The 21,415-nt window shown below is 50.0% G+C and overlaps 2 protein-coding genes across 17 annotated transcripts in view; one reads left to right on the top strand and one right to left on the bottom strand.

Moving 5' to 3' along the window:
- CCDC40 (coiled-coil domain 40 molecular ruler complex subunit) overlaps positions 1 to 10,487 on the bottom strand; it is a 65,897-nt gene extending 55,410 nt beyond the window's left edge. The window contains exons 1-4 of one of the 3 annotated variants that reach the window (XM_024234891.3): positions 10,364 to 10,487; positions 8,801 to 8,864; positions 6,712 to 7,170; positions 631 to 754 (exon numbers count right to left, since the gene is read on the bottom strand). In XM_024234891.3, coding sequence (XP_024090659.3) covers positions 631 to 754; positions 6,712 to 7,170; positions 8,801 to 8,864; positions 10,364 to 10,392 — 676 coding nt within the window. In that variant the 5' untranslated portion in view covers positions 10,393 to 10,487. The other 2 variants (XM_054535845.2, XM_054535846.2) reach the window with 2 other exon arrangements.
- A 682-nt stretch (positions 10,488 to 11,169) lies between these two features.
- The window catches only part of TBC1D16 (TBC1 domain family member 16), a 96,905-nt gene continuing 86,659 nt past the window's right edge, over positions 11,170 to 21,415 (top strand). For 8 of the 14 annotated variants that reach the window (XM_063718314.1, XM_063718312.1, XM_002827911.5 and 5 more), the window contains exon 1: positions 11,181 to 11,264. The gene's annotated coding sequence lies outside the window, so the exon portion shown is untranslated. Of the gene's footprint in view, positions 11,265 to 21,415 lie in introns of all 14 variants that reach the window. The other 6 variants (XM_063718311.1, XM_063718313.1, XM_054535841.2 and 3 more) reach the window with 3 other exon arrangements.

The following is a 21,415-nucleotide window of genomic DNA, read 5'->3' as shown; positions in this document are numbered from 1 at the left end:
CCGGCCTTGGCTGGGATTCCAGGCGTGAGCCACTGCGCCTGGCTTGTTTTTTACTAATTTAGACACGCGCTGTTTTCATGTCATTTGCAAGTAATGCAAGGTTTTGGACCGGCTGCTGGTCGGTACCACAGGGAATTTGCAACTGCCTGATCTGCCCTCCCATGTCCACAACACTGGGATACTGGGACTACGTAAGAAGACAGGGGTTCTGGAAAGCCTTTGAAAGCCAGCAGACAGATTCAGGCCTGGGGGTGCTGTCACGGCACGTCTCGCTCTGAGACCAGGAACCAGCGAGAAATGGCCATCAGGGGATGGGGCTGGGCGTCACTGAATCTTGGCGAAGGCCGCGTTCTGTTACTTCATCAGACCAGTTCCTTAATGCCCTTAGGGAACCTGTCTGTTAAATGGAGAATGATTCCTACTTTATCGGTCACTGTTAGGATTAAATGAGATAAAACAGTAAACGCCCAATAAATGTTATCCATATCTGTTAATAAGATTTTTCTCTTTCAGCTCACAGCCACTCAGGAAACAGGTAACAGATGACAAACGAGTGGCGTCCCTTGCACAGAAGGGCCTGTGCACGTGGCTCATCGCCAGGGCAGGGTGACCTCAGCGGGTGGGCGGCACCTGGCTCCTGCGAGACGAACTCCTCCAGGTCTGAGGACTCGATGTCGCTCCCGTGGCTCAGCCGGAAGCGGTGCCGGGCGCCCATCGGGAGCACCTGCCCCTGGGGCTCCTCTGTGGATTCTGTCTATGGGAAGAACAACCAAAACTAAGTCAACAAGGGCTTAATTGCCACTGAGAAGTTATTCAATTTTAACTCATTACATTTGTGAAAGTTGTCAGAATCAAAATATAGTCACCTGTGTGTTTTTTAAAACACCTGGCCAGGCGCGGTGGCTCATGCCTGTAATCCCAGCACTTTGGGAGGCCAAGGCAGCTGGATCACTTGAGGCCAGGAGTTCGAGACCAGCCTGGGTAACATGGTGAAACCCCATCTCTACTAAAAATGCAAAAATTAGCCAGGTGTCGTGGCGTGTGCCTGTAATTCCAGCTACTCGGGAGGCTGAAGCACAAGAATCGCTTGAACCCAGGAGGCACAGGTTGCAGTGAGCCGAGATCACAGCACTGCACTCCAGCCTGGGCGACAGAGAAAGACCCCTTCTCAAAAATAAATAAATAAATAAAGTTAAAATCGAGCCAGGTGTTTTTATGAAGGGAAGACATTTTCTTATTGAAATTTCCCTAAAGGGGGCTGGTTTGAAAGGAGAGAAGAGGAAACAGTCCTCTTGGGAGACCCTGGCCAGGAGCCGAGGCTTTCCCGCATGCTTTCATGAAGAGGGTGCTCAGAGTCGTGGTTTCCCAACCTCGAGGCGCTCAGCATGCGGGAGCAAAAGATCCCAGGACCCATGCATTCTCGTGCCTGGGTGTTTACACTTAGCTACAGGTCCAGACAGGCAGAAATCACTCCATTATTATTATTATTGTTATTATTATTATTATTGAGTAAGGGTCTCACTCTACCACCTAGGCCGGCGTGCAGTGCTGCAATCACAGCTCACTGCAACCTCCAACTTCTGGGCTCTGGTGATCCCCCCTCCTTAGCCTCCAGAGTAGCTGGGATTACAGGTGCACACCACCACACTAGTCTAATTTTTTAATATTTTATTTAGAGGTGGGGTCTTGCTATGATTCCTAGGCTGGTCTCAAACTCCTGGCCTCATTCAGCCTTTCCACTTTGGCCTCCCAAAGTGCTGGGATTACAGGTGTGAGCTGGGGGAAACACTTCTGAATTCCCTGGGTGGGAGAGTTAGATGTTTTCCATTTTGGACATTTGCAAAAGTCAAATGATGATCTTTATATCCAAGTGATTTACTATTACTTTAACAATTACATTAAATTTTGAGCAATGTATCATCCTAAATAACAAACAGAGAGAGGTTCTGTAAAGGAAAATGACATTTATTTGGGGATAGGGCATTGCAATGGGAATACGGGTGCCATAGTAAATTATGTTTGTATTCGGGGAGGTAAAGGAAGATGAAAGTTGATAAAGGAAAAATGAGGAGGATTACATAATTGTTTTGTGATAATTCTCCTTGGCTGTAAGGATCAATAACAGGGTGGCATCAGTCCAGGTTTCGACAGGCAGTTGCTGGGCAGCTGTCCTAGCAGAAAGTGTTTTTTTTTTTTTTTTTTAAAGGTTATGATGACCTTTGTGCAACATTGTGGGATTTGCAGAGTCTTTTGTGATAGTTTTTGTTATGAGAAACCCTCCCCTTAATGCCTTTCCCCAGCTCTGTTTTTCAGGGTTTTTGTTGTTGTTGTTGTTGTTTTTTGAGATGGAGTCTTGCTCTGTCGCCCACGCTGGAGTGAAGTGGTACGATCTCGGCTCACTGCAAACTCCGCCTCCTGGGTTCAAGTGATTCTCCTGCCTCAGCCTCCTGAGTAGCTGGAATTACAGGCACACGCCACCACACCTGGCTAATTTTTGCATTTTTAGTAGAGACGGGGTTTCGCCACGTTACCCAGGTTGGTCTCGAACTCCTGACCTCAAGTGATCCACCCGCCTCGGCCTCGCAAAGTGTTGGGATTACAGCCACTGTGCCCAGCGTCCATTTTAGCTTTAAAAGAGACTTTTGCAGTTATGACTATTGGCAATAATTATTGCTGATGATGAACTGTTGGATATTAGTAACACAGACAATGAGTCAGGGTTTTGCTGCCCATAAACAACATGTTGTTACAAAGCTCATCTCATGCCACCCTCACCATAACCCCACAACTCAGGTTCTAATCATTTCTGTTCTCCATAGTAAAGCAGCCACACGGAGGCTGAACGGCTTGCCCCAGTTTGCACGGGCAGCCCTGAGTATGTTCAGCACCAGCTCTCTGTCTCCAGCCCATGCACTGTCTCACAGCACTTCCGCAGATGGTGTTGACTCTGGAAATTATTTCTGAGGCATCTGGAGCCGTAACAACATTAATGGGAGCCCAAGGTCAAAACCCATCTCCAGGGTGTGCAGCAGCGGCTTCTCCTAATGAGAGGTTGCTGAGAGTCCATGTACACAACTGGACACAAGTCCCACTCACACTGTCCTAAAGACTGAGAGCCGGTGGGAGGTGGGAAGCAAGGGTCGCTCAGGGGCTGCCCCTGCCCTTTCTTCAATCATGTTTGGAAACTACTTCCCAGTGTATTTTCTAGAAACTAGGCCCAAGGATGGAAATTGGGTTTACAGAGCAACAAGTGACCTAGACTTCACTTAAAGAAAAGGTGAAGACACTGGTTTTGCTGTTGTTGAGATATATATATATATATATTTATTTATTTATTATTTTTTTTTGAGATGGGGTCTTGCTCTGTCGCCCAGGCTGGAGTGCAGTGGCATAATCTTGGCTCATGCAATCTCTGACTCCCAGGCTCAAGTGATTCTTGTGCCTCAGCCTCCTGAGTAGCTGTGACTACAGGTGTGCACCACCACACCCGGCTAATTTTTGTATTTTTAGTAGAGATGGGGTCTCGCCATGTTGGTTAGGCTGGTCTCGAACTCCTGGCCTCAAGTGATCCGCCTGCGTCGGCCTCCCAAAGTGCTGGGATTACAGCCATGAGCCATTAGGCCTGGCCTAGTGTGTTCCAATAAATATAGATGTGAGCGAATGTGTACCTGGTGTGTGTATAAATGTGGGGGAAGTATGTACAGTACATGCACACAGGCCCTATCTCCTGCCACTGAGGGCCTGGGGACAGTGACACTCCAGCATCAATGAGGACCCCAGCACCCAAGTCATAACTTCTAAATTCTATTTTCCACTAACAGAAACAGGGCTCCCGGAGAAATGTCTGATTCTAAGGCTGGGCAGTCCATGGCAGAAAGCAAGAAAACCCTCAAAGAAGGATGGAGGTGCATCCCACCACACAAAAGCTGGTTTAAATGGGCCCTCACTGGCCAAATTGAGCATCAAAATACATAATGACAGTAATGGGTTATAACCCAGTCAATCACATGGAGAGCCCTGAGTCTATGCAGATGTAAGAATATAAATAAACCAAGAGTTTAATGAGGAACCGACATTCATATCACTCCAAAGTGACTCCCTGTGTTTATCTCAGAATGCGGGATTGCTTGAACATTTGAAAATCAATCAATGTAATCTACCAAATTAACTAACTAAAAAGGAAAATACAGTCTTCTTAACAGACACAGAAAAGGATCTGACAAAACCCAATACCCTTTGATGATTAAAAAAAAAAAACAACCCAACAGCATCCAACAAACCAAGAATACAAGGGAACTTCCTTAACTCGATAAAGGGCATCTGCAACACCCACAGCAAACATGGCGCTTTACAGTCAAAGACTGAATGCTTTTCCCGTAAGATCAGGGCAAGACAAGAGGTCTGCTCTCACCACTTCTATTCAACATGGTGCTGGAGGTTCTAGCCAATGTAATCAGGCAAGAAAAAGGAAGAAAAGGCAAGTTAACTGCCTTTTTTCTCAGATGAGATGATTATCTTTGTGAAAAAGCCTACAGATTCTGCAAACAAGCTAGTCTAACCAGTGAGGGACTTCAGCAATGTGGCAGAATATCAGGTGAGTATACAAAAACCAATTGTATTTCTATATGCTAGCAACAGACAATTGGAAACCATTTATAATGGCATCAAAAATGTGAAATATTGGGCAGGAGCGATGGCTCACACCTGTAAACCCAACACTTTGGGAAGCTGAGGCAGGCAGATCATTTGAGGTTAGGAGTTCGAGACCAGCCTGGCCAACATGGTGAAACCACATCTCTACTAAAAATACCAAATTTTAGCCTGGTGTGGTGGTGTGTGCCTGTAGTCCCAGCTACTCGGGAAGCTGAGGCAGGAGAATTGCTTGAACCCGGGAGGGAGAGGTTGCAGTGAGCCAAGATCATGCCGCTGCACTCCAGCCTGGGCGACAGAGCGAGACTTCATCTCAAAAAAACAAACAAACAAAAAGAAATACTTAGGGATAAATCTGCCAAAAGTTATATAACATCTGTATACGTTGGTAAGCAAATATAAGAAGTCCTCAATAGATGGTGGGAATCTATTGCAATTTCTTTCTCATTCTAAATGGTATTCACCTTCCTATCTTAAATCAAAAAAGAAAAAAGCCTTTCCACAAAATCTTCATTAAGTATAAAGGAGTAAAAGGTCGCTTCACAGTGGAGAATCTTGGTGCTTTTAAATTTGGTGACTGAAGTGAACATCACCAGGAATGGTGGAAGCTGGAATCCTGCGTCCCTTGTGGGACGCACTGAGAGCCCCACATCGCTTCCATGATAGTCCCACCAAAGCCTCATGACCCTAACCCCATCATGAGGAAACACCGGGCAAATCCAGGCTGAGGGACACTCTACAAGACAGCTGGCCTATGACCTTCGCAAGGGTCAAGGTTATCAAGGAAAGATTGAGGAGACTACAGAAATATGAGCGCTCAAGGCAACATTTGATTCGGAACTGAATCTCTTTGCTACAAAAGATGTCATTGGGACATTTGGTGAACCCTAACTGAGGCCTGAGCGTTTCTTGGAAATGGAGCAAGGCAATTTCCAGAATTTTTTTTTTTTTTTTTTTTGAGACAGAGTCTCGCTCTGTCGCCCATGCAGGAGTGCAGTGGTGCAATCTCGACTCACTGCAACCCTCGCCTCTCCAGTTCAAGTGATTCTCCTGCCTCAGCCTCCCGAGTAGCTGGGATTACAGGCGTGCACCACCACGCCCGGCCTAATTTCCAGATTTTGATGGTTGTGCCGCAGCTGTTTGTGGGAAACAAACAGAAGCATTCGAAGGCTTTGGTGATCAGATCCGGAACTCACTCTCCAATGTTTAAGAAAATAAAAGATCCTTTTTATTGTACTTCATTTTTTTCTGTAACTTTGTGATTGTTTAAAGAAAATTAATGAAGAAATATAAGAATGCAGCTATTGTCCTTGTTATCATCTAGAACTGCACTATTCATTATGGCAGCCACTGGCAACAGGTGGCTATTTAAATGGAAATTAGAACCTTAAACAGTTAAAAGCTCCATTCCTCTAGCTCGCTAGTCGCATTTGGAGAGCTCTCTGTAGCCACATGTGACTGATGGACCATATTGGACAATGCTGCTCTGGAAGCCTGGAAACTCAGATGCCCTTACGTAGATGGCGGCTATGGAGGCCCTCAGCCTTGGGCTTGGGAACACTGAAGCAGAGTCCAGGATCTCTCAGCATTCGACCGTGAATCCTGAGCCCTAAGCTTGCTAAGAAATTTCTTTTCTTTTTTCTTTTTTTGAGACAAGGTCTCACTCTGTTGCCCAGGCTGGAGTGCAATGGTGTGATCTTGGCTCACTGCAGCCTCCGCCTCCTGGGTTCAAGCAATTCTCCCACCTCAGCCTCCTGAGTAGCTGGGATTACAGGCGTGCGCCACCACGCCCGGCTCATTTTTGCATATTTAGTAGAGACAGGATTTCACCACGTTGGCCAGGCTGGTCTCGAACTCCTGACCTCAGGTGATCCATCCACCTTTGCCTCCCAAAGTGCTGGGATTACATACAGGCATGAGCCACTGCACCCAGCTTTGCTAAGACATTTCTAACAGGGATTGCGATTTGTATTTATAATGTATCCCCAAGTTCCTCACATAGGGTGACAAACCCCGTGGGCCGTGCGACACCGGCACAAAACAGAAGTCAGGGCTACTCACCAATCTTCCCACTGCTGGCCCAGAGGTGACTTGGCCCATTTGCTCCGACGGGCCTAAGACTCCGTGGGATGGCTCCAGGGAGGTGACCCTCCCTTCTCTGGATTCTGGTGGACCGGTGGCCTCTTGCTGGGAGCCTTCGAGACCAGCTTCCCCGCTAGCACTATCGTACGCCTCCTCTCCAGGCAGTTCCTGAGGAGGACTGAAATATGGGTAAGTCATATCTGTAGCACTGGTTTGCCCTTCGGGGGATGAAGTTTCTGTATAGTAATATTCCTCTTCGCTTTCAGCATCTCCATAGGACACAGCCTCCTCTTCCCCTTCCACTGCAGCTTCCCCTTCTGTCTCGACCTCCCCCTCTTCAATTGCAGCTTCCGCTTGGGTTGTGACTTCTTCAGGATGCTCTGTGCTACCAACAGCTTCTTCACCTTTCTGGCCATCAACCTTCTCTGGTGGTGACACCTGTAAAGGTGTGGCAGGAAAAAAATCAGGAAACAAAGTATAAAGGACCTTGTGAGGTTTTATTCTTTATTGTGTAATTATATCAATGGGAAAACTGCATTTATACCCTTCTCAGCATCACTAAAAGATCATGTTTCACTTTGGGAGGCCAAGGCAGGCAGATCACGAGGTCAGGAGATCGAGACCATCGTGACCAACATGGTGAAACCCTGTCTCTACTAAAAATACAAAAATTAGCTGGGTGTGGTGGTGCACACCTGTAATCCCAGCTACTCAGGAGGCTGGGGCAGGAGAATTGCTTGAACTCGGAAGGCAGAGGTTGCAGTGAGCCGAGATTGTGCCACTGCACTTCAGCCTGGAGACAGAGTAAGACTCTGTCTCAAAAAGAAAAAAAAAAAAAATCATGTTTCATGCTTCAGTTTATCTGTTATTTCTTTTTTAATTTTTTTTGTGACAGGGTCTCACTCTGCTGCCCAGGCTGGAGTGCAGTGGCGTGATCTCGGCTCACTGCAACCTCCGCCTCCTGGGTTCAAGTGATTCTCCTGCTTCAGCCTCCCAAGTAGCTGGGACTACAGGTGTGTACCACCACGCCCAGTTAATTTTTCCATTTTTAGTAGGGGTAGGGTTTCACCATGTTGGCCAGGCTGGTCTTGAACACCTGGCCTCAAGCGATCCATCCACCTCAGCCTCCCAAAGTGCTGGGACTACAGGCGTGAGCCACCATGTCCGGCTCTCTCTGCTTTTCGTAATCATTTTTGCATCCTTCGTTACAGGAAATGAGTTCTGAAAAACTCAGGGCAACCCAAAGTTGGACATCCTTCGCACCCCTGACTAATCGCTGACACTGTAGAACGGGGTAGGAAGAAAATGAGTCTCTCTTCAACTGAATTGAATTTGTTCTGGTGCAAGATAATGTCATCATACAGTATACTTGACCAAGTCCTAATTCTCTTTATTTATTTATTTTTAATTTTATTTTATTTATCTATTTTTTGAGATGGAGTCTCACTCTGTCGCCAGGCTGAGTGCAGTAGCACAATCTCGGCTCACTGCAACCTCCATCTCCCAGGTTCAAGCCATTCTCCTGCCTCAGCCTCCTGAGTAGCTGGGACTACAGGTGTGAATCACCATGCCTGGCTAATTTTTGCATTTTTAGTAGAGACAGGGTTTCTTCATGTTGGCCAGGATAGTCTCGATCTTTTGACCTCGTGATCTGCCTGCCTTGGCCTCCCAAAGTGCTGGAATTACAGGTGTGAGTCACCGTGCCCGGCCTATTTATTTATTTTTGAGACAGAGTTTCACTCGTCACCCAGGCTGGAGTGCAATGGTGTGATCTTGGCTCACTGCAACCTCTGCCTCCCGAGTTCAAGCCATTCTCCTGCCTCAGCCTCCCGAGTAGCTGGGACTACAGGTGCGCACCACCACGCCTGGCTAATTTTTATATTTTTAGTAGAGATGGGGTTTTGCCATGTTGGCCAGGCTTGTCTGGAACTCCTAACCTTATGTGATCCACCTGCCTTGGCCTCCCAAAGTGTTGGGATTACAGGCGTGAGCCACCGCGCCTGTCCTCTGATTCTCTTTAATTCCTAGTAAATATAAGCCCGGAATAACTTCCCATAGGGAATTTTACCATGTGGCTTTCATTATTCCCTTCCTTCTCTCCCTCAGAAGCCGATCCATCTTCCGGATGAGACCTGGTTTTAGAGAAACAATTGAACAGTTTCAAGCAACAGTTTTCTTTTTCTTGGCCCTTATCCCTTCCTGAATTCTGCATATCTGTTTACTTGTTACTTCTCTGCCACCCCCAGGCTGTTGTCACGACTTTGTCCTGTTTGTCAGGAACCATAGCACTATATCATGCCTGTCAGGTGGCAGAGGTGCCACAAAAGCAAAGCTCCATGAATGAATGAAAAATATAATTATTAAAACATCGAAGGAACAGCAGGATTAGATCACCCCAGAAAAGTCACCTCAAATATAACTCGTGTCTGGGACAAAACTGGGGAAAAGAAATACAACGTAGAGAAAGTAGCACGATCAGAGTAAGTGTTCTAGGGACTCTGAGTTTCTCCACGATTTACGTAGCACAAGAATGCCGTGGTATATATATATCTCTCTTTTTTAAAAAATTAAAGATTCAAGCTATTTTTATCTGTCAAAGGAATATAGATATGTTCAAAGAGACAGACAGTGACAGTTCCCTGTGATCTTCCCTTTCCTTCCCAAGATAATCATTGGTAACATTTAGGACTACATTCTTTCAACATTTTTCTATGCTTTAAACACACACACACACACACACACACACACACATACTTGGCTCACTGCAACCTCTGCCTCCCGAGTTCAACACACACACACACTGAATTAGAGATCATAGTATACCTACCCTTTTACATTTATGCCTATCGTTTTATTAATAATACCTTTAGTCTTTCCATGTCAATACATACAGACCCACCTTAAAAAAAAATGAAACAATACCGATGTGTCTAAGGTAAAAAGGCCAAAGTCTTTCCAATCGTTTCTATCCTTTTCAACAGAGCCTAAGCGAGCAGAGGCCCTGTGGCAGGGATCTTCACCCAGCCGCCCTCCCTGTGCGCGCTCAGTGCTTCCACCCAGGCCCCAGGACGGTGACCGCGGTCCATCGCGGGGCCGCCTAACCGCAGGGACCCCTCCCATCGCGGGTCACCCCCAAGCCTGCGAGAGGGGATCTGTCCTTGCAGGAGGGAGGCACGGGGCAGGGCTGGTCTCCGGCCACAGCGAGTGGCCCCGGCGCAAGGTCAGGGGCGGCATCCGACAGCCCCGCGCCCTGCAGAGCCCTCTACTCTTACGAGGACTGCGCGCAGGGACCGCCACGGAGAGTGGTTGCCATGGTGACTGCAGAGCGAGCGGTCCCGGGTTTTAGAGGGAGTCGCGCACTTGGAGTAGGGGAAAGAGGGAGGCCGAGAGAGGACAAAGGGACAGGAGGGGAGAAGTGAGAAGGGTTGGCGGGCGGGGGGGGGGGGTGTGAGGGGCTGAACGCAGTGGATGGGAAAGGCCAGCAAAATGGCGAGAGAAGGGACACAGGCGAGAGGAAGGGGGAGTGGAGGCGAAGGGGGGAGGCAGGGGCCGACGCGGGGGCCACCTGTCGCGATGAACGGAGAGCGCGGCCTGGCGACTCCAAGACCCGCTGCCCTTCGGCCCGGCTTACCGGCCCGCCGCGCCGCCAGGTTCCGCCATCTCCCGTTGCTAGGCGACGCTGTCAACATCCGGCGGGGCCGGGACCACGCGCGCGGCGAGGGCGGGGGCCGCCGGGGGCGGCGCGGCCTTTGTGCCATCTCCACGCACGCAGAGGCGCGCGCCATCTCGACGTGTCATCCCTTAGACTGTAATGATTAGAGCACGACCATGCTTTTCCTTTATCGCTCTCTCCGCCCATGTCCCGCCTCGGCTGCACTCAATTTCTGTAAAGCGACAGCGGCGTCAGCGTGTGCCCAGAGGGCGGCTCGAGGTCCCGAAGGGACCTGCGGGGCACCTGGGGACCCCGGACTGCTAAGCGCCCGGGAATGGCAGGCGGGCTGGGGGCACCGGGGACCGGGGACCCCGCGCATGGCGAGCGCTTTTCCATCTCCTGCCCTAGGGGGCTCTGGTGCCCTTCTCCAGGGGTCCTACGGAGACTTCTAGGGAAGCTTGGACGCCCAGGGGTCTTCCGGAGCGTGTCTTCCCTTCCTAACCCGAAATAGGAGAAATCTCCCTGCAGAGGGCGGTAGCGGAAGGCCAGCGCGCACGCGGAGCGTCCGAGGAGCCCTGCCTTTCCCTCGGGGGCGCCGGGCTCGGGTCGGGGCACAGTCCCCGAGGCCGGGGCGCGGCGAGGCCTGAGGGAGGGCAAGCAGGGGACTAGGGGCTTGGGCCCAGGGCTGGGCCAGAAGGCGGGCGGGGAGCCCGGCCGGGGCAGGCAGGGGCCGGGCCGGGGGCGGGCCTGGGGGCGGGCCGGGGGCCGGGCCTCCCCGCCCGTCCCCGCCCCGCCGCGCCTCACTGGCGGCGGCAGCGGCGGAGGCGACGGTGGCGGCTCTCCGAGGCGGCGCGAATCCGGCCCCCGCAGCGGGACCCGGGTGGGTATCGGGGCCCGGACGGGGCCGCGGGGGCGGGGTCCGAGGAGTCCACCGCGCACCGAGCAGCGCCCCCTCGGCGGAGCTGGGGCGGGGGCGCGCGGGGCGCGTGGGGCGCGTGGGCCTGCAGCCGCGGGACCGGGGAGGGGTCGGGGTCCGTCCGCCGTCCTCGGGGTGCAGGGCGCCAGTAGGAGCGGGAGCGTTGTGGGAGGACCCGGATCACGGAGGGGCACCGGGGGACTTTTCCCCGCGGCGAGTGAGGGCGCCCCGGGCCCGGAATGGGCCTAATTCGGGGAGACTGGTCCCCGCCTGTCTGGAGCGGTGGACCGGGGAACTTGCGGTCTTTGTCTGGCTGAATCGGCGGAGCAGACGTATGAGAACTTGTGGGGTGCCGGCGCGCGCCCACACAGCCTCCAAAGTGTGCGTCCCCCCAGCGGCGCGCGCTCAGCTTTCCTGGCCTGTCGGGCTTGGTGGTCTGGGCTGTTTAAGATCCGCGTGTCGGGATACTCACTTCCGTTCCGCCTGGGCTCCCTTGTTCTTTCCTTTGGAAAAAAAAAAAAAAAGAAAAAGAACCAAAGGAAGGAAAGAAAAAAAGGAAAGGCAACTGAATATTGCTAAACATAACCTAGGGGATCCTGCCGGAAGCCGCTGAATCCTGAAATCCAGTGATTCCCACACTCGGAAGCTGGTGTCGTATGTTGTTCAGATTTGATTCAGAAATAGGAAATGAATAGAAAATACGTAACAAAAGTTAGTCTCGCCTTCCTTATGGTGAAGTTGGTTTTACTCTCTGGGTCAAGTTCAAATGAGAAGCTGGGCTGATTGGCCAGCCTATGCGACTTGATCCTAAAGATCTGCTTTCTTTTCTACCAGAAGGCTCCTAATTCTTTTATCTGGAATAAAAAGGGAACTCGGTCTTAAAGATGCTCACTTGAGGCGGCATATTGCCAGAGGGTGGGCGCAAAGACTGGGGGCTGGAGATTCCATTCCAAATCTGTGATTGATCAGAACACTTTTTCAAATCCATGCCTCAGTTTTAGAAAATCCTCATTAGAAACGTTAACAGTAAAATTGGTGAATACTAAACACTTTTAAGAACCATGAAAGCTTTTGTAAATAAAGAATAAAGCGAGGAGTAACTTTTAGTATTAACTACAAAGTTCATTAATGGCTGTTGTTTGCATCCTGGGTGTGGTTATTGTGCGCATATTTTTTTGTAAGGGGCATGTTTATGGTGAGACTATGGCTAAAGAAAGTTTTTATGGCTGGGCACTGTGGCTCATGGCTGTAATCACAGCACTTTGGGAGGAGGAGGCGAGCGGATCACCTGAGGTCAGGCGTTCGAGACCAGCCTGGCCAACATGGTGAAACCCCCATCTTTACTAAAAATACAAAAATTAGCCCGGTGTGGTGGTTTGAGCTTGTAATCCCAGTACTCAGGAGGCTGAGACAGGAGAATCTCTTGAACTCAGGAGGCGAAGGTTGCAGTGAGCCAAGATGTACAACTGCACCCCAGCCCGGGTGATAGAGCAAGACTCTGTCTCAAAAAAAAAAGGAAAAAAAAAAAGAAAGTTTTTATCTGTGGAATTATTTAATCCTCTAGCAATTTTGGTGATTGCGTTAGTAGTTCCTAATTATCACGCATGAATTCACTTAACCCACAAAACAAGCTCATGAAGTCAGGCCTGCGGTTATGCCCATTTACAGATGGGAACACTGACGCTTAGAGAAGTAACTTCCCAAGTTTATGCAGTTAGGAGTGAGAGAACTAGGCCTTAGGCCCAGGACGTCCCAGCTCCAGAAAACCGTTGTACCACTTTGCCCTCTGTCTTATAGAGGGTGCCCACCATTCATATACAAACATTCTGCCAAGTGGTTCATAACAGTGCAAGGAAGTGGGACTAATCCCATGTCACCACTAGCTGCTAATCTCAGTTCACTTCAGTCCGGAAAGCATCCCCCAGTCTTCAGGATAAAGGCATTGAGTTTGCAGAACCTACTTACAATTGCACTGGTCTCTGTCCACAGTTTTGGGTAGTAAGGTGCAGTGGTTAAGAACATGGCATAGAAAGATGGCCTGCTGGCTTCAAATACAAATCCTGGACTGGGCATAGTAGCTCACACTTATAATCCTGTATTTTGGGAGAATCACTTGAGCCCAGAAGTTCAAGACCACCTTGGGCAACCTAGAGAGACCTTATCTCTACAAAAAATGAACAAATTAGCTGGACATGCTGGTGGGTACCTATGGTCCCAGCTACTTGGGTGGCTGAGGTGGGAGGATAGCTTGAGCCCAGGAGGTCAGGGCTGCAGTGAGCCATGACCAGCCTCTGCGTTCTAGCCTGGGTGACAGAGTGAGACTCTGCTTAAAAAAAAAAACCTAAAAAACCCAAACAAACAACAACAACAAAAAACAAAACAAACAACAACAAAAAAACCCACCTCCTCTGGCACGTAGTTAATTTTTCAGTGCCTTAATTTCCCCATCTATACTACTTACTTCAAAGACTTCCTGCAAGGATTATGAAAAGCATTGAATTCCTGACACATCGTAAGTTACCATTTAGGATGTGGTAAGTAATTTCAGATGGTAACATTTTAACACTGTTATTAATGACCGTTATTTGGATTTTCCACATTTAACTAGATTGACACAAAACATTTTGTTTTTGTGCTTTGATTCTTCACTCCTCTTTGTGTGGTCCATGAGGTAGAAAGTGATTCCAGGTAGATGTAGGATTCACTATTTGTGCATATGTGTATTCTTATCTTTACAACTTGATGGGGGGCTGGGTCCCTGCAGGATGTTATGGGGAGCAGAGCTGATCAGGTTGCCTGGCAACACCACCTCCTGTGAAGATTTTAGCTCCTTTTCTTCCCTGGCTGAGAGACCCTGATTTTTGTCACAGGCCTAAATTCTCTCGTAAGATTAGCTACTTCCTTTCATCCAGCGTTAAGCGGCGGGGGCGGGTGGCTCTGGGATGTGAAGGTGACAGCGCAGAGGATGATTTTATGATCGAATTGTACATCATTTGTGTTGCGTTTGCATTATATGGCTGTTAATGAGGCCAGTGCACAGAAGAGAGCACACATTTGCACCCTTCCCAAAAATACGGGGCAATGATGTTGGAAGCCTTTTTCCATTCACCTCAGCGGTGGTGTATTTTATCCTGTTGGCTTTGTTGGTGTTTTTATCCTGTCTGTCCTTTGAGCACCTGGTCTTGCATCTCTAATAAATCTGCTTTTATGAGCTGTCTGGTGGCATCTGATTTGAAATACGTTCTTTACTCTGTCTTCGGAACTTACATAACTGTCCTCAAAGGATGAGAGAAATCGGGCCACGGTAAGACTAAGTTCGATTTCTACCCGTGGTGGCTTCTGTCTCATGAATAACAGAAAGAAAAGAGAAATAATCCAAGTCCACTGTCCAGTCGGAACGGCCTGCCCTTCTGTTGCTGAGCCTTGGGCGGTGAGTCTGTGCAGGCGTTGGAAGGTGATACATGTGTCTGCTTGTCTGTATGGGCTGCAGACGCTGAGATGTGGCAGTATTTTCTCCGTGGTCTTTCTGGATTGGTCACTATGAAGCCATCGTACTGCGGGTGCCAAGCCCGCGTCCATGCTGGCTTGCACACTTCAGTTGTGCGCTGCTTTTTGCACGTTGAGTGAGCCTGAATTCAATGCTCCAATATAGTTCATCTTTAGTCTTCTGGAAGTTGGGGAAAGGGCGTACTTTACAGATGTCGTTTGACAGATTTTCTGTAACTAAAATGCTTTCTCAAAGCAAGATCAGTTGTGTTGCTTTTGGGTGTTGTTAATATGTCCCCCCAATTTCAGTTTTGTTTTGCGATGCATTCGCTACTTCTTCACTGACAGATGCTGAGAAGCTTTAGGCCTCCATGTTTACAGGCACAGCATAGAAGTAGGAGGTACCTGAGCCAGACTCAGGGCAGTTTTTGATTTCCTGGCTGGGCCTGCATCTTCCCTTACCCTTTGTGTTTAGTCTTTCCTTGGTCCCAGATCCAGGCTCACCTCTGAGTTGAGTTTCTTCTCCCAGGCCTGACTTCCTTGGCTCTTTGCGGGGGAAATGGGATTTTACAATTTACTATCAAGGGTGTACAAACAGCAGATGGTCTCTCCTTGGAGGCAGAGGCTTTGGGGTTTTCCAGGGAGTGGGTGCTAATCGGGGTGACCGCTGGACAGTTGCAAAAGGAGAGTCACAGCCACACAGGCCACCAGGATTTCCCTCACCACCGTTTTGGTGATGGTCCTGCCCCGTTATAGCCTCTCAAGGGTCCTCTTTCCCTATAATCCAAGATCCCAGCACTGCAGTGAATGCCCTAAGCCCTAGTTCCTTCATTTTAAATACAACTTGATGTCCCGTTCTCGCTTCTGCGTAGAGGCTCATCTTTGGGCCCCAGGCTTTCTGGGTGTGTCCTGAATGTGGCTTCTGTGTGCAGCCAGTATCTTTATTTTCTGAATTAATCCTGTAACTTGAGGTTCAGCACAGCTGTGAGGAGAAATCATGGCGGCCCCCCAGGGGATTGTCCTTGTGATGAGACCGAAGGAGCTACCTTCCCCAAGCCTGCTGCCCAGAGACTGGGTCCTGATCCTGGCTGCCTGCAGGATTCCATATCACCCTTTGACCCGCAAAGCCAGGGGTTCCCAGAAAGATGGGTAGGGCCCCTGCCTGGCTCTGGGCAGGTGGAGGGAGCTGGGGCCTCATCCAAGGCATGCCAGCAGCAGATGTTTTGCAGCGGGGGGAACGCGATCCTTGTTTGCGTGTGTCTGGCTCGTGTTTAATAAGGTGTTGCTGTTTCCCTGTTCTTTGTTGCTTGGGCTTTGAGGGCAAAGCAGATGAACCAGTTTCTGCTGGCCATGTGGCAGGTGACCGGGCTCAGTGCGTTTTGCTCCTGAGCAGTCTGGCAGTGATATGGCCATGGGAATAATCGGCTGTGGGCTGCGTCCCGTGGTCCCCACACCCTGCCTGCCTCTGCCTCTGCCCTTGCCTGTCACTGGTGGGCATGGGCTGCGTCCCTCTGGTGAGTGGGAACTGCCAGCTCCATGGGTTTCCAGGACCAGGTCTGTCCTGCTGACCGCTGCATCCTGGCCCCTAACCTAAGGTGGCCCTGAGGCCGGTGCACGGCACAGAGTGAGCAAGAGAAGAGGCTGGGGTGATACCTCTCTCCTAGTGGCTGCAGGCTACCTCCAGGAGGGTTCTGAAAGAGACTTTTGCACTTCTGCTCTTTTTGTTTTCCTGTTTGGGAACTGATGGACCCCTTTAGGCCAGGACAGGAAACCAAGGCCTTAGGTGGAGGCCGCCTCCACGGGCAGGTCCTGGTCACAAACCTGCAGCCCTCCTGTGTCCATTCTCGCTGCCCTCACAGGGACGTCGGGGCCCAGGTGTGCTCCTCTCCTGGGTTCTAGGCCTCGGCCCTCACCCTACTGCTAAAAGAGTAGTCACTCTGCGTGGGGGGTTCACCGTCAGTGGGTGAGCAGGTCAGAGGCCGCCCTGTGAGTTGGAAATCAGCTCCTTACAGTGTCCTCGGCTTGGTGTGGTCGGCAGAAGAATGGCCCCCAAAGATGCCCATGTCCTAATCCAGGGAATTTGTAAATACGGTAGCTTACGTGGCCACGGATTCAAGTTGGGGATGGAATTAAGGTTGCTCAGCAGCTGACCTTGAAATGGGGGATGATCCTGGGTTATATGGGTGGGCCTGATGCAATCGCAGGATCAGGCAGGAGAGTCAGGGTCAGACAGATGAGGTATGAGAAGGACTCGACCGGCCACTGCTGGCCTGAAGATGCAGGAAGAGGTCGAGAGCGAGGAGTGTGGGTGACCTCTAGAAGCTGGAAAAGGCAAGAAAACAGACCCTCCCTTAGAGCCTCCAGGAGGAACCAGCCCTGCTGATACCTGGTTTTAGCCCTGTGAGACCCATTCCAGATTTCAGACCTCCAGGACTGTAAGGTTATGCATTTGTGTTGTTGTAGCTGCTAAGTTTGTGTCATTTGTCACAGCAGCCATAGGAAGCTCATACACGTGGAATGAGGGCTTTCAAAAGGAGACAAGAGGGGAGACTGTTGTGTCATTTCTTTATCTGTGTTTGCTCATTTCTGGTTTTCTGGTGACTTTGCCACTTTCTACATTGAGGAGGACTCTCTTTTCTAGGGTATAAGTCACCAAATCTTGGGCAATGAATTTTGGGTAGTAGATGTCTTAACCTCATGCCCTGTAAATATTTGCTAGAGAAGACCCACCCCTGCCACTCACACAGTGAGTCACCAAATCTTTGGCTGCTCCAGGCCAAGTTTCAGTGGCCAAGTGGCTCCTAGGGGATGGGAAGGGAACATGTGTGGTTAACAGCAGGCCCACAACTGCGCCCCGTGTCAGCTCCAACTCAACAGCCCGGCCAGTTCCCAACAGCATTGTGAAAGAATAAATCTGCTGCCTCTCTCCTCCCCTCCCCTCCCCCCTCTCCTTGGGGCTTCTGAGGTTTCCCACGTCTTTACCTTGCAGGCAGCTCCCCCTACTCCAGCCCCCTCAAAGCCCTCTCGTCCTAGAAACAGACTTCAGCTACCTTTATCACCAGTTTAAGACCTCTGCCAGCTGCAGGTGCTGCGACTCCATGCTTCTCAATAGTGCTCTAATTCTTAAAGAGTTGCAGGTTTCTGGGAAAGAATGACTCTCTGGTGGAGGAGTTTCTGCACAGTTTTTTGTTTTATGAGCCTGTGTATTTTTGTTGAGGAACGGCCAAGTTGTTCTTTCCTTTCAAATTACACAGTGGCCTATTTTGCAGAAATCTGGCCCTACCTACTGATCACCAATGGCTTTGAGCAGCACAGAAATCAACTGGTCGGCTGGGGGCGGTGGCTCACGCGTGTAATCCCAGCACTTTAGGAGGCCGAGGTGGGCGGATCATGAGGTCAGGAGATCAAAACCATCTTGGCCCACATGGTGAAACCCCGTCTATACTAAAAAAAATACGAAAGTTAGCTGGGTGTGGTGGCGCACGCCTGTAATTCCAGCTACTCTGGAGAATTGCTTGAACCCGGGAGGCAGAGATTGCAGTGACCTTAGATCGCGCCACTGCACTCCAGCCTGGACGACAGAGCGAGACTCTGTCTCAAAAAAAAAAAAAATCAACTGGTCATCGTGCCCCGGTCCGACGGTTCAGAACCAGCATTGACGCTTTTACTTTTTGCCTTCTAAAATCATTCTTTTTTTTTTTTTTTTTTTTTTTGAGACAGAGTCTCACTCTGTCGCCCAGGCTGGAGTGCAATGGTGCCATCTCGGCTCACTGCAACCTCTGCCTCCTGGGTTCAAGAGATTCTCCTGCCTCAGCCTCCTGAGCAACTGGGATTACAGGTGCGTGCCACCATGCTCGGCTAATTTTTGTATTTCTAATAGACAGGGTGTTACCATGTTGGCCAGGCTGGTCATGAACTCCCGACTTCAGGTGATCCACCTGCCTCGGCCTTCCAAAGTGCTGGGATTACAGGCGTGAGCCACCGCGCCTGGCTCTTCTTTTTTCTTTTTCTTTTCTTTTTTTTGTACACTCAAGCTGATGCAAGTTGTAGATCCTGGCTTCACTCCATCTGTGAATTCTTTGTGCCAACTGCCAAGTTGGCATTGCTATCCTTTCCATCAACAAAAACAAGGCATTTGGAACCTTAACGAAGATGGCATTCTGAGAGGCATATTATAAAAGGAGCGTCTCGGAGGTGTCATGCACTCAGGAGCTTATAATTGAAAACACAAACCGACAAGGACGTCACCGTTTCAAAATACAAATGTGAAGTGGATGCATGCATTTGAGGAGAATGGGAGGTTCTTATTGTCAAGGATCTACCCTTAGCTGCTTCTCTCTCTTTTTTTTTTTTTTTTTTTTTTTGAGATGGAGTCTTGCTGTGTCACCTAGACTGGAGTGCAGTGGTGCAATCTCAGCTCACTGCAACCTCTGCCTCCCGGGTTCAAGCAATTCTCCTGCCTCAGACTCCCAAGTAGCTGGGATTACAGGCGCCCGCCACCACACCCAGCTAATTTTTGTATTTCTAGTAGAGACGGGGTTTTGCCATGTTGGCCAGGCTGGTCTCAAACTCCTGACCTCAAGTGATCCGCCTGCCTCAGCCTCCCAAAGTGCTGGGATTACAGGCATGAGCCACTGTGCCAGGCCTCTTTTTTTTTTTTTTTTTTTTGAGACAGGGTCTTGCTCTGTCACCCAGGCTGCAGTGCAGTGGCGCAATTACAGCTCATTGCAGCCTCAACCTCCCAGGGTCGAGCGATCCTCCCACCTCAGCCTCCTGAGTAGCTGAGACTATAGGCACAGGCCACCAAGCCTGGCTAATTTTTAAAGTTTCTTTGTAGAGATGAGGTTTCTCCATGTCGCCCAGGCTGATCTCCAACTCCCGGGCTCAAGCGATTCTCCTGACTCAGCCTTCTGAGTATCTGGGACTATAGGCACATGCCACCATGCTCAGCTAATTTTTGCTTTTTTTGTAGAGATGGGGTTTCACCATGTTGCCCAAGCTGGTCTCAAACTCCTGGACTCAGGCGGTCCGCCCGCCTCGGACTCCCGAAACTGTTAGGATTGCAGACATGAGCTACCACGCCCAGCCTCCTCAGCTTCTCTATTCATCTTCATCTCTCAGGATTTGGGGAGGGAATTTATAATAATTGCCACAAGGTGCTTTGAGCATCTTGCGTTGCTATTTTGATTTTGATGAACTCTGTATCCTTCCTAGAGATTGGAAAAGCCTGGTATCTGTTCTTTGCTGCAGGCCTGTCTCAGCTCCCTTTCCAGTGTTCACTCATTTTGTCTTAGGAGTTCTGCTGGCTGCCCCCGCCTCTGTTCGTGTACTCATGAGAAGGCACCTGGCCCCTAGGAAGAGCCCCAGGCCCGCAGAAGGGAACCTGGATGTCCCCCTTGCTCTGAGTTCTATACTGGGGCAGCCTTCCTGACATCCAGCTTCCTTGCCTCCCAGGACAAATGGTTATCTTTGCCCCCCTCGAACCCTGCAGGACTCCAGGTCCCTAAGGTCATGGTCATCAACTGCTCTGCACTGCTGTGGGCAAGGGCCATTCAAAGTCTCACATCTTGCAGATTCAAGGACATTAGGAAACTCTCCCATCAGACAACTCGGGCTGCCGGCAGCTGGGTTCTCAGTCCAGGAACCAAATGTTGTCTTTGACTCTGCTCTGTTCAGCCTGCCTCTAGTGCCTGCCGGTTCTCGGCATTGGTCCACACAACTCCACCCTCGTCCACGCCTCCTCCACACCTCTTTGGATGCAAGCTTCCTGGTCTCAAGCCTCTTTTTATTTTAAACTAATAGATTCCCCCCTCCCCCAGAAGATGATGTTTGTTTGTTTTGGAGAGAGAGTCTCGCTCTGTCACCCAGGCTGGAGTGCAGTGGCACAATCTTGGCTCACTGCCACCTCTGCCTCCCGGGTTCAAGCGATTCTCGTGCCTCAGCCTCCTGAGTAGCTGGGATTACAGGCGTGCGCCACCACGCCTGGCTAATTTTTGTATTTTTTAATTAGCGATGGGGTTTTGCCATGTTGACCAGGCTGGTCGTGGACTCCTGACCTCAGGTGATCCACCCGCCTTGGCCTCCCAAAGTGCTAGGATTACTGGCATGAGCCACCATGCCCGGCCGCCCCTTTCTTTTTAGTATTAACTAATACTCCATTATTTAGGTGTATCACAGTTTATTTATTTATTCACCTGTTGGAGAACATCTTGGTTGCTTCTGAGTGTTGGCAGTTACCAGTAAAGCTGCTCTAAACATCCGTGTGCAGTTTCTGCGTGGTGGACTTCATTATTTAGAGCAGTTTTAGGTTTACAGAAAATTAGCAGAAGGTACAGAGTGCTGTATGTGATGAGATGGGGGGCGGGGGGCCACTGCTTCCCTGTGGGGCTTCCCGTCTCATGGATCCAGAGTCCTTAAGGAGGCCTGGACGCCATTCTCTGCACCTCTGTTCCTGCTGTGTGAAGAAGGAACTGTGTGACACCGACAGGTGAACCTTCCATGGTCCCTGGGTCTTAGGGATACAACCAAGGGACAGAAGTGGATCAGAAGTCACTGCCCTGGGCAAGCTCCTGGCCATTAGGCAGCAGTGTCTCCCTGGCACTCTAGCAGGAGGGTACTCCTGGGTGGGG

Source organism: Pongo abelii, chromosome 19 (genome assembly GCF_028885655.2).
Source record: "Pongo abelii isolate AG06213 chromosome 19, NHGRI_mPonAbe1-v2.0_pri, whole genome shotgun sequence".
Taxonomy (NCBI): Eukaryota; Metazoa; Chordata; class Mammalia; order Primates; family Hominidae; genus Pongo; species Pongo abelii.
This window is presented reverse-complemented; position numbering and strand designations above follow the sequence as displayed.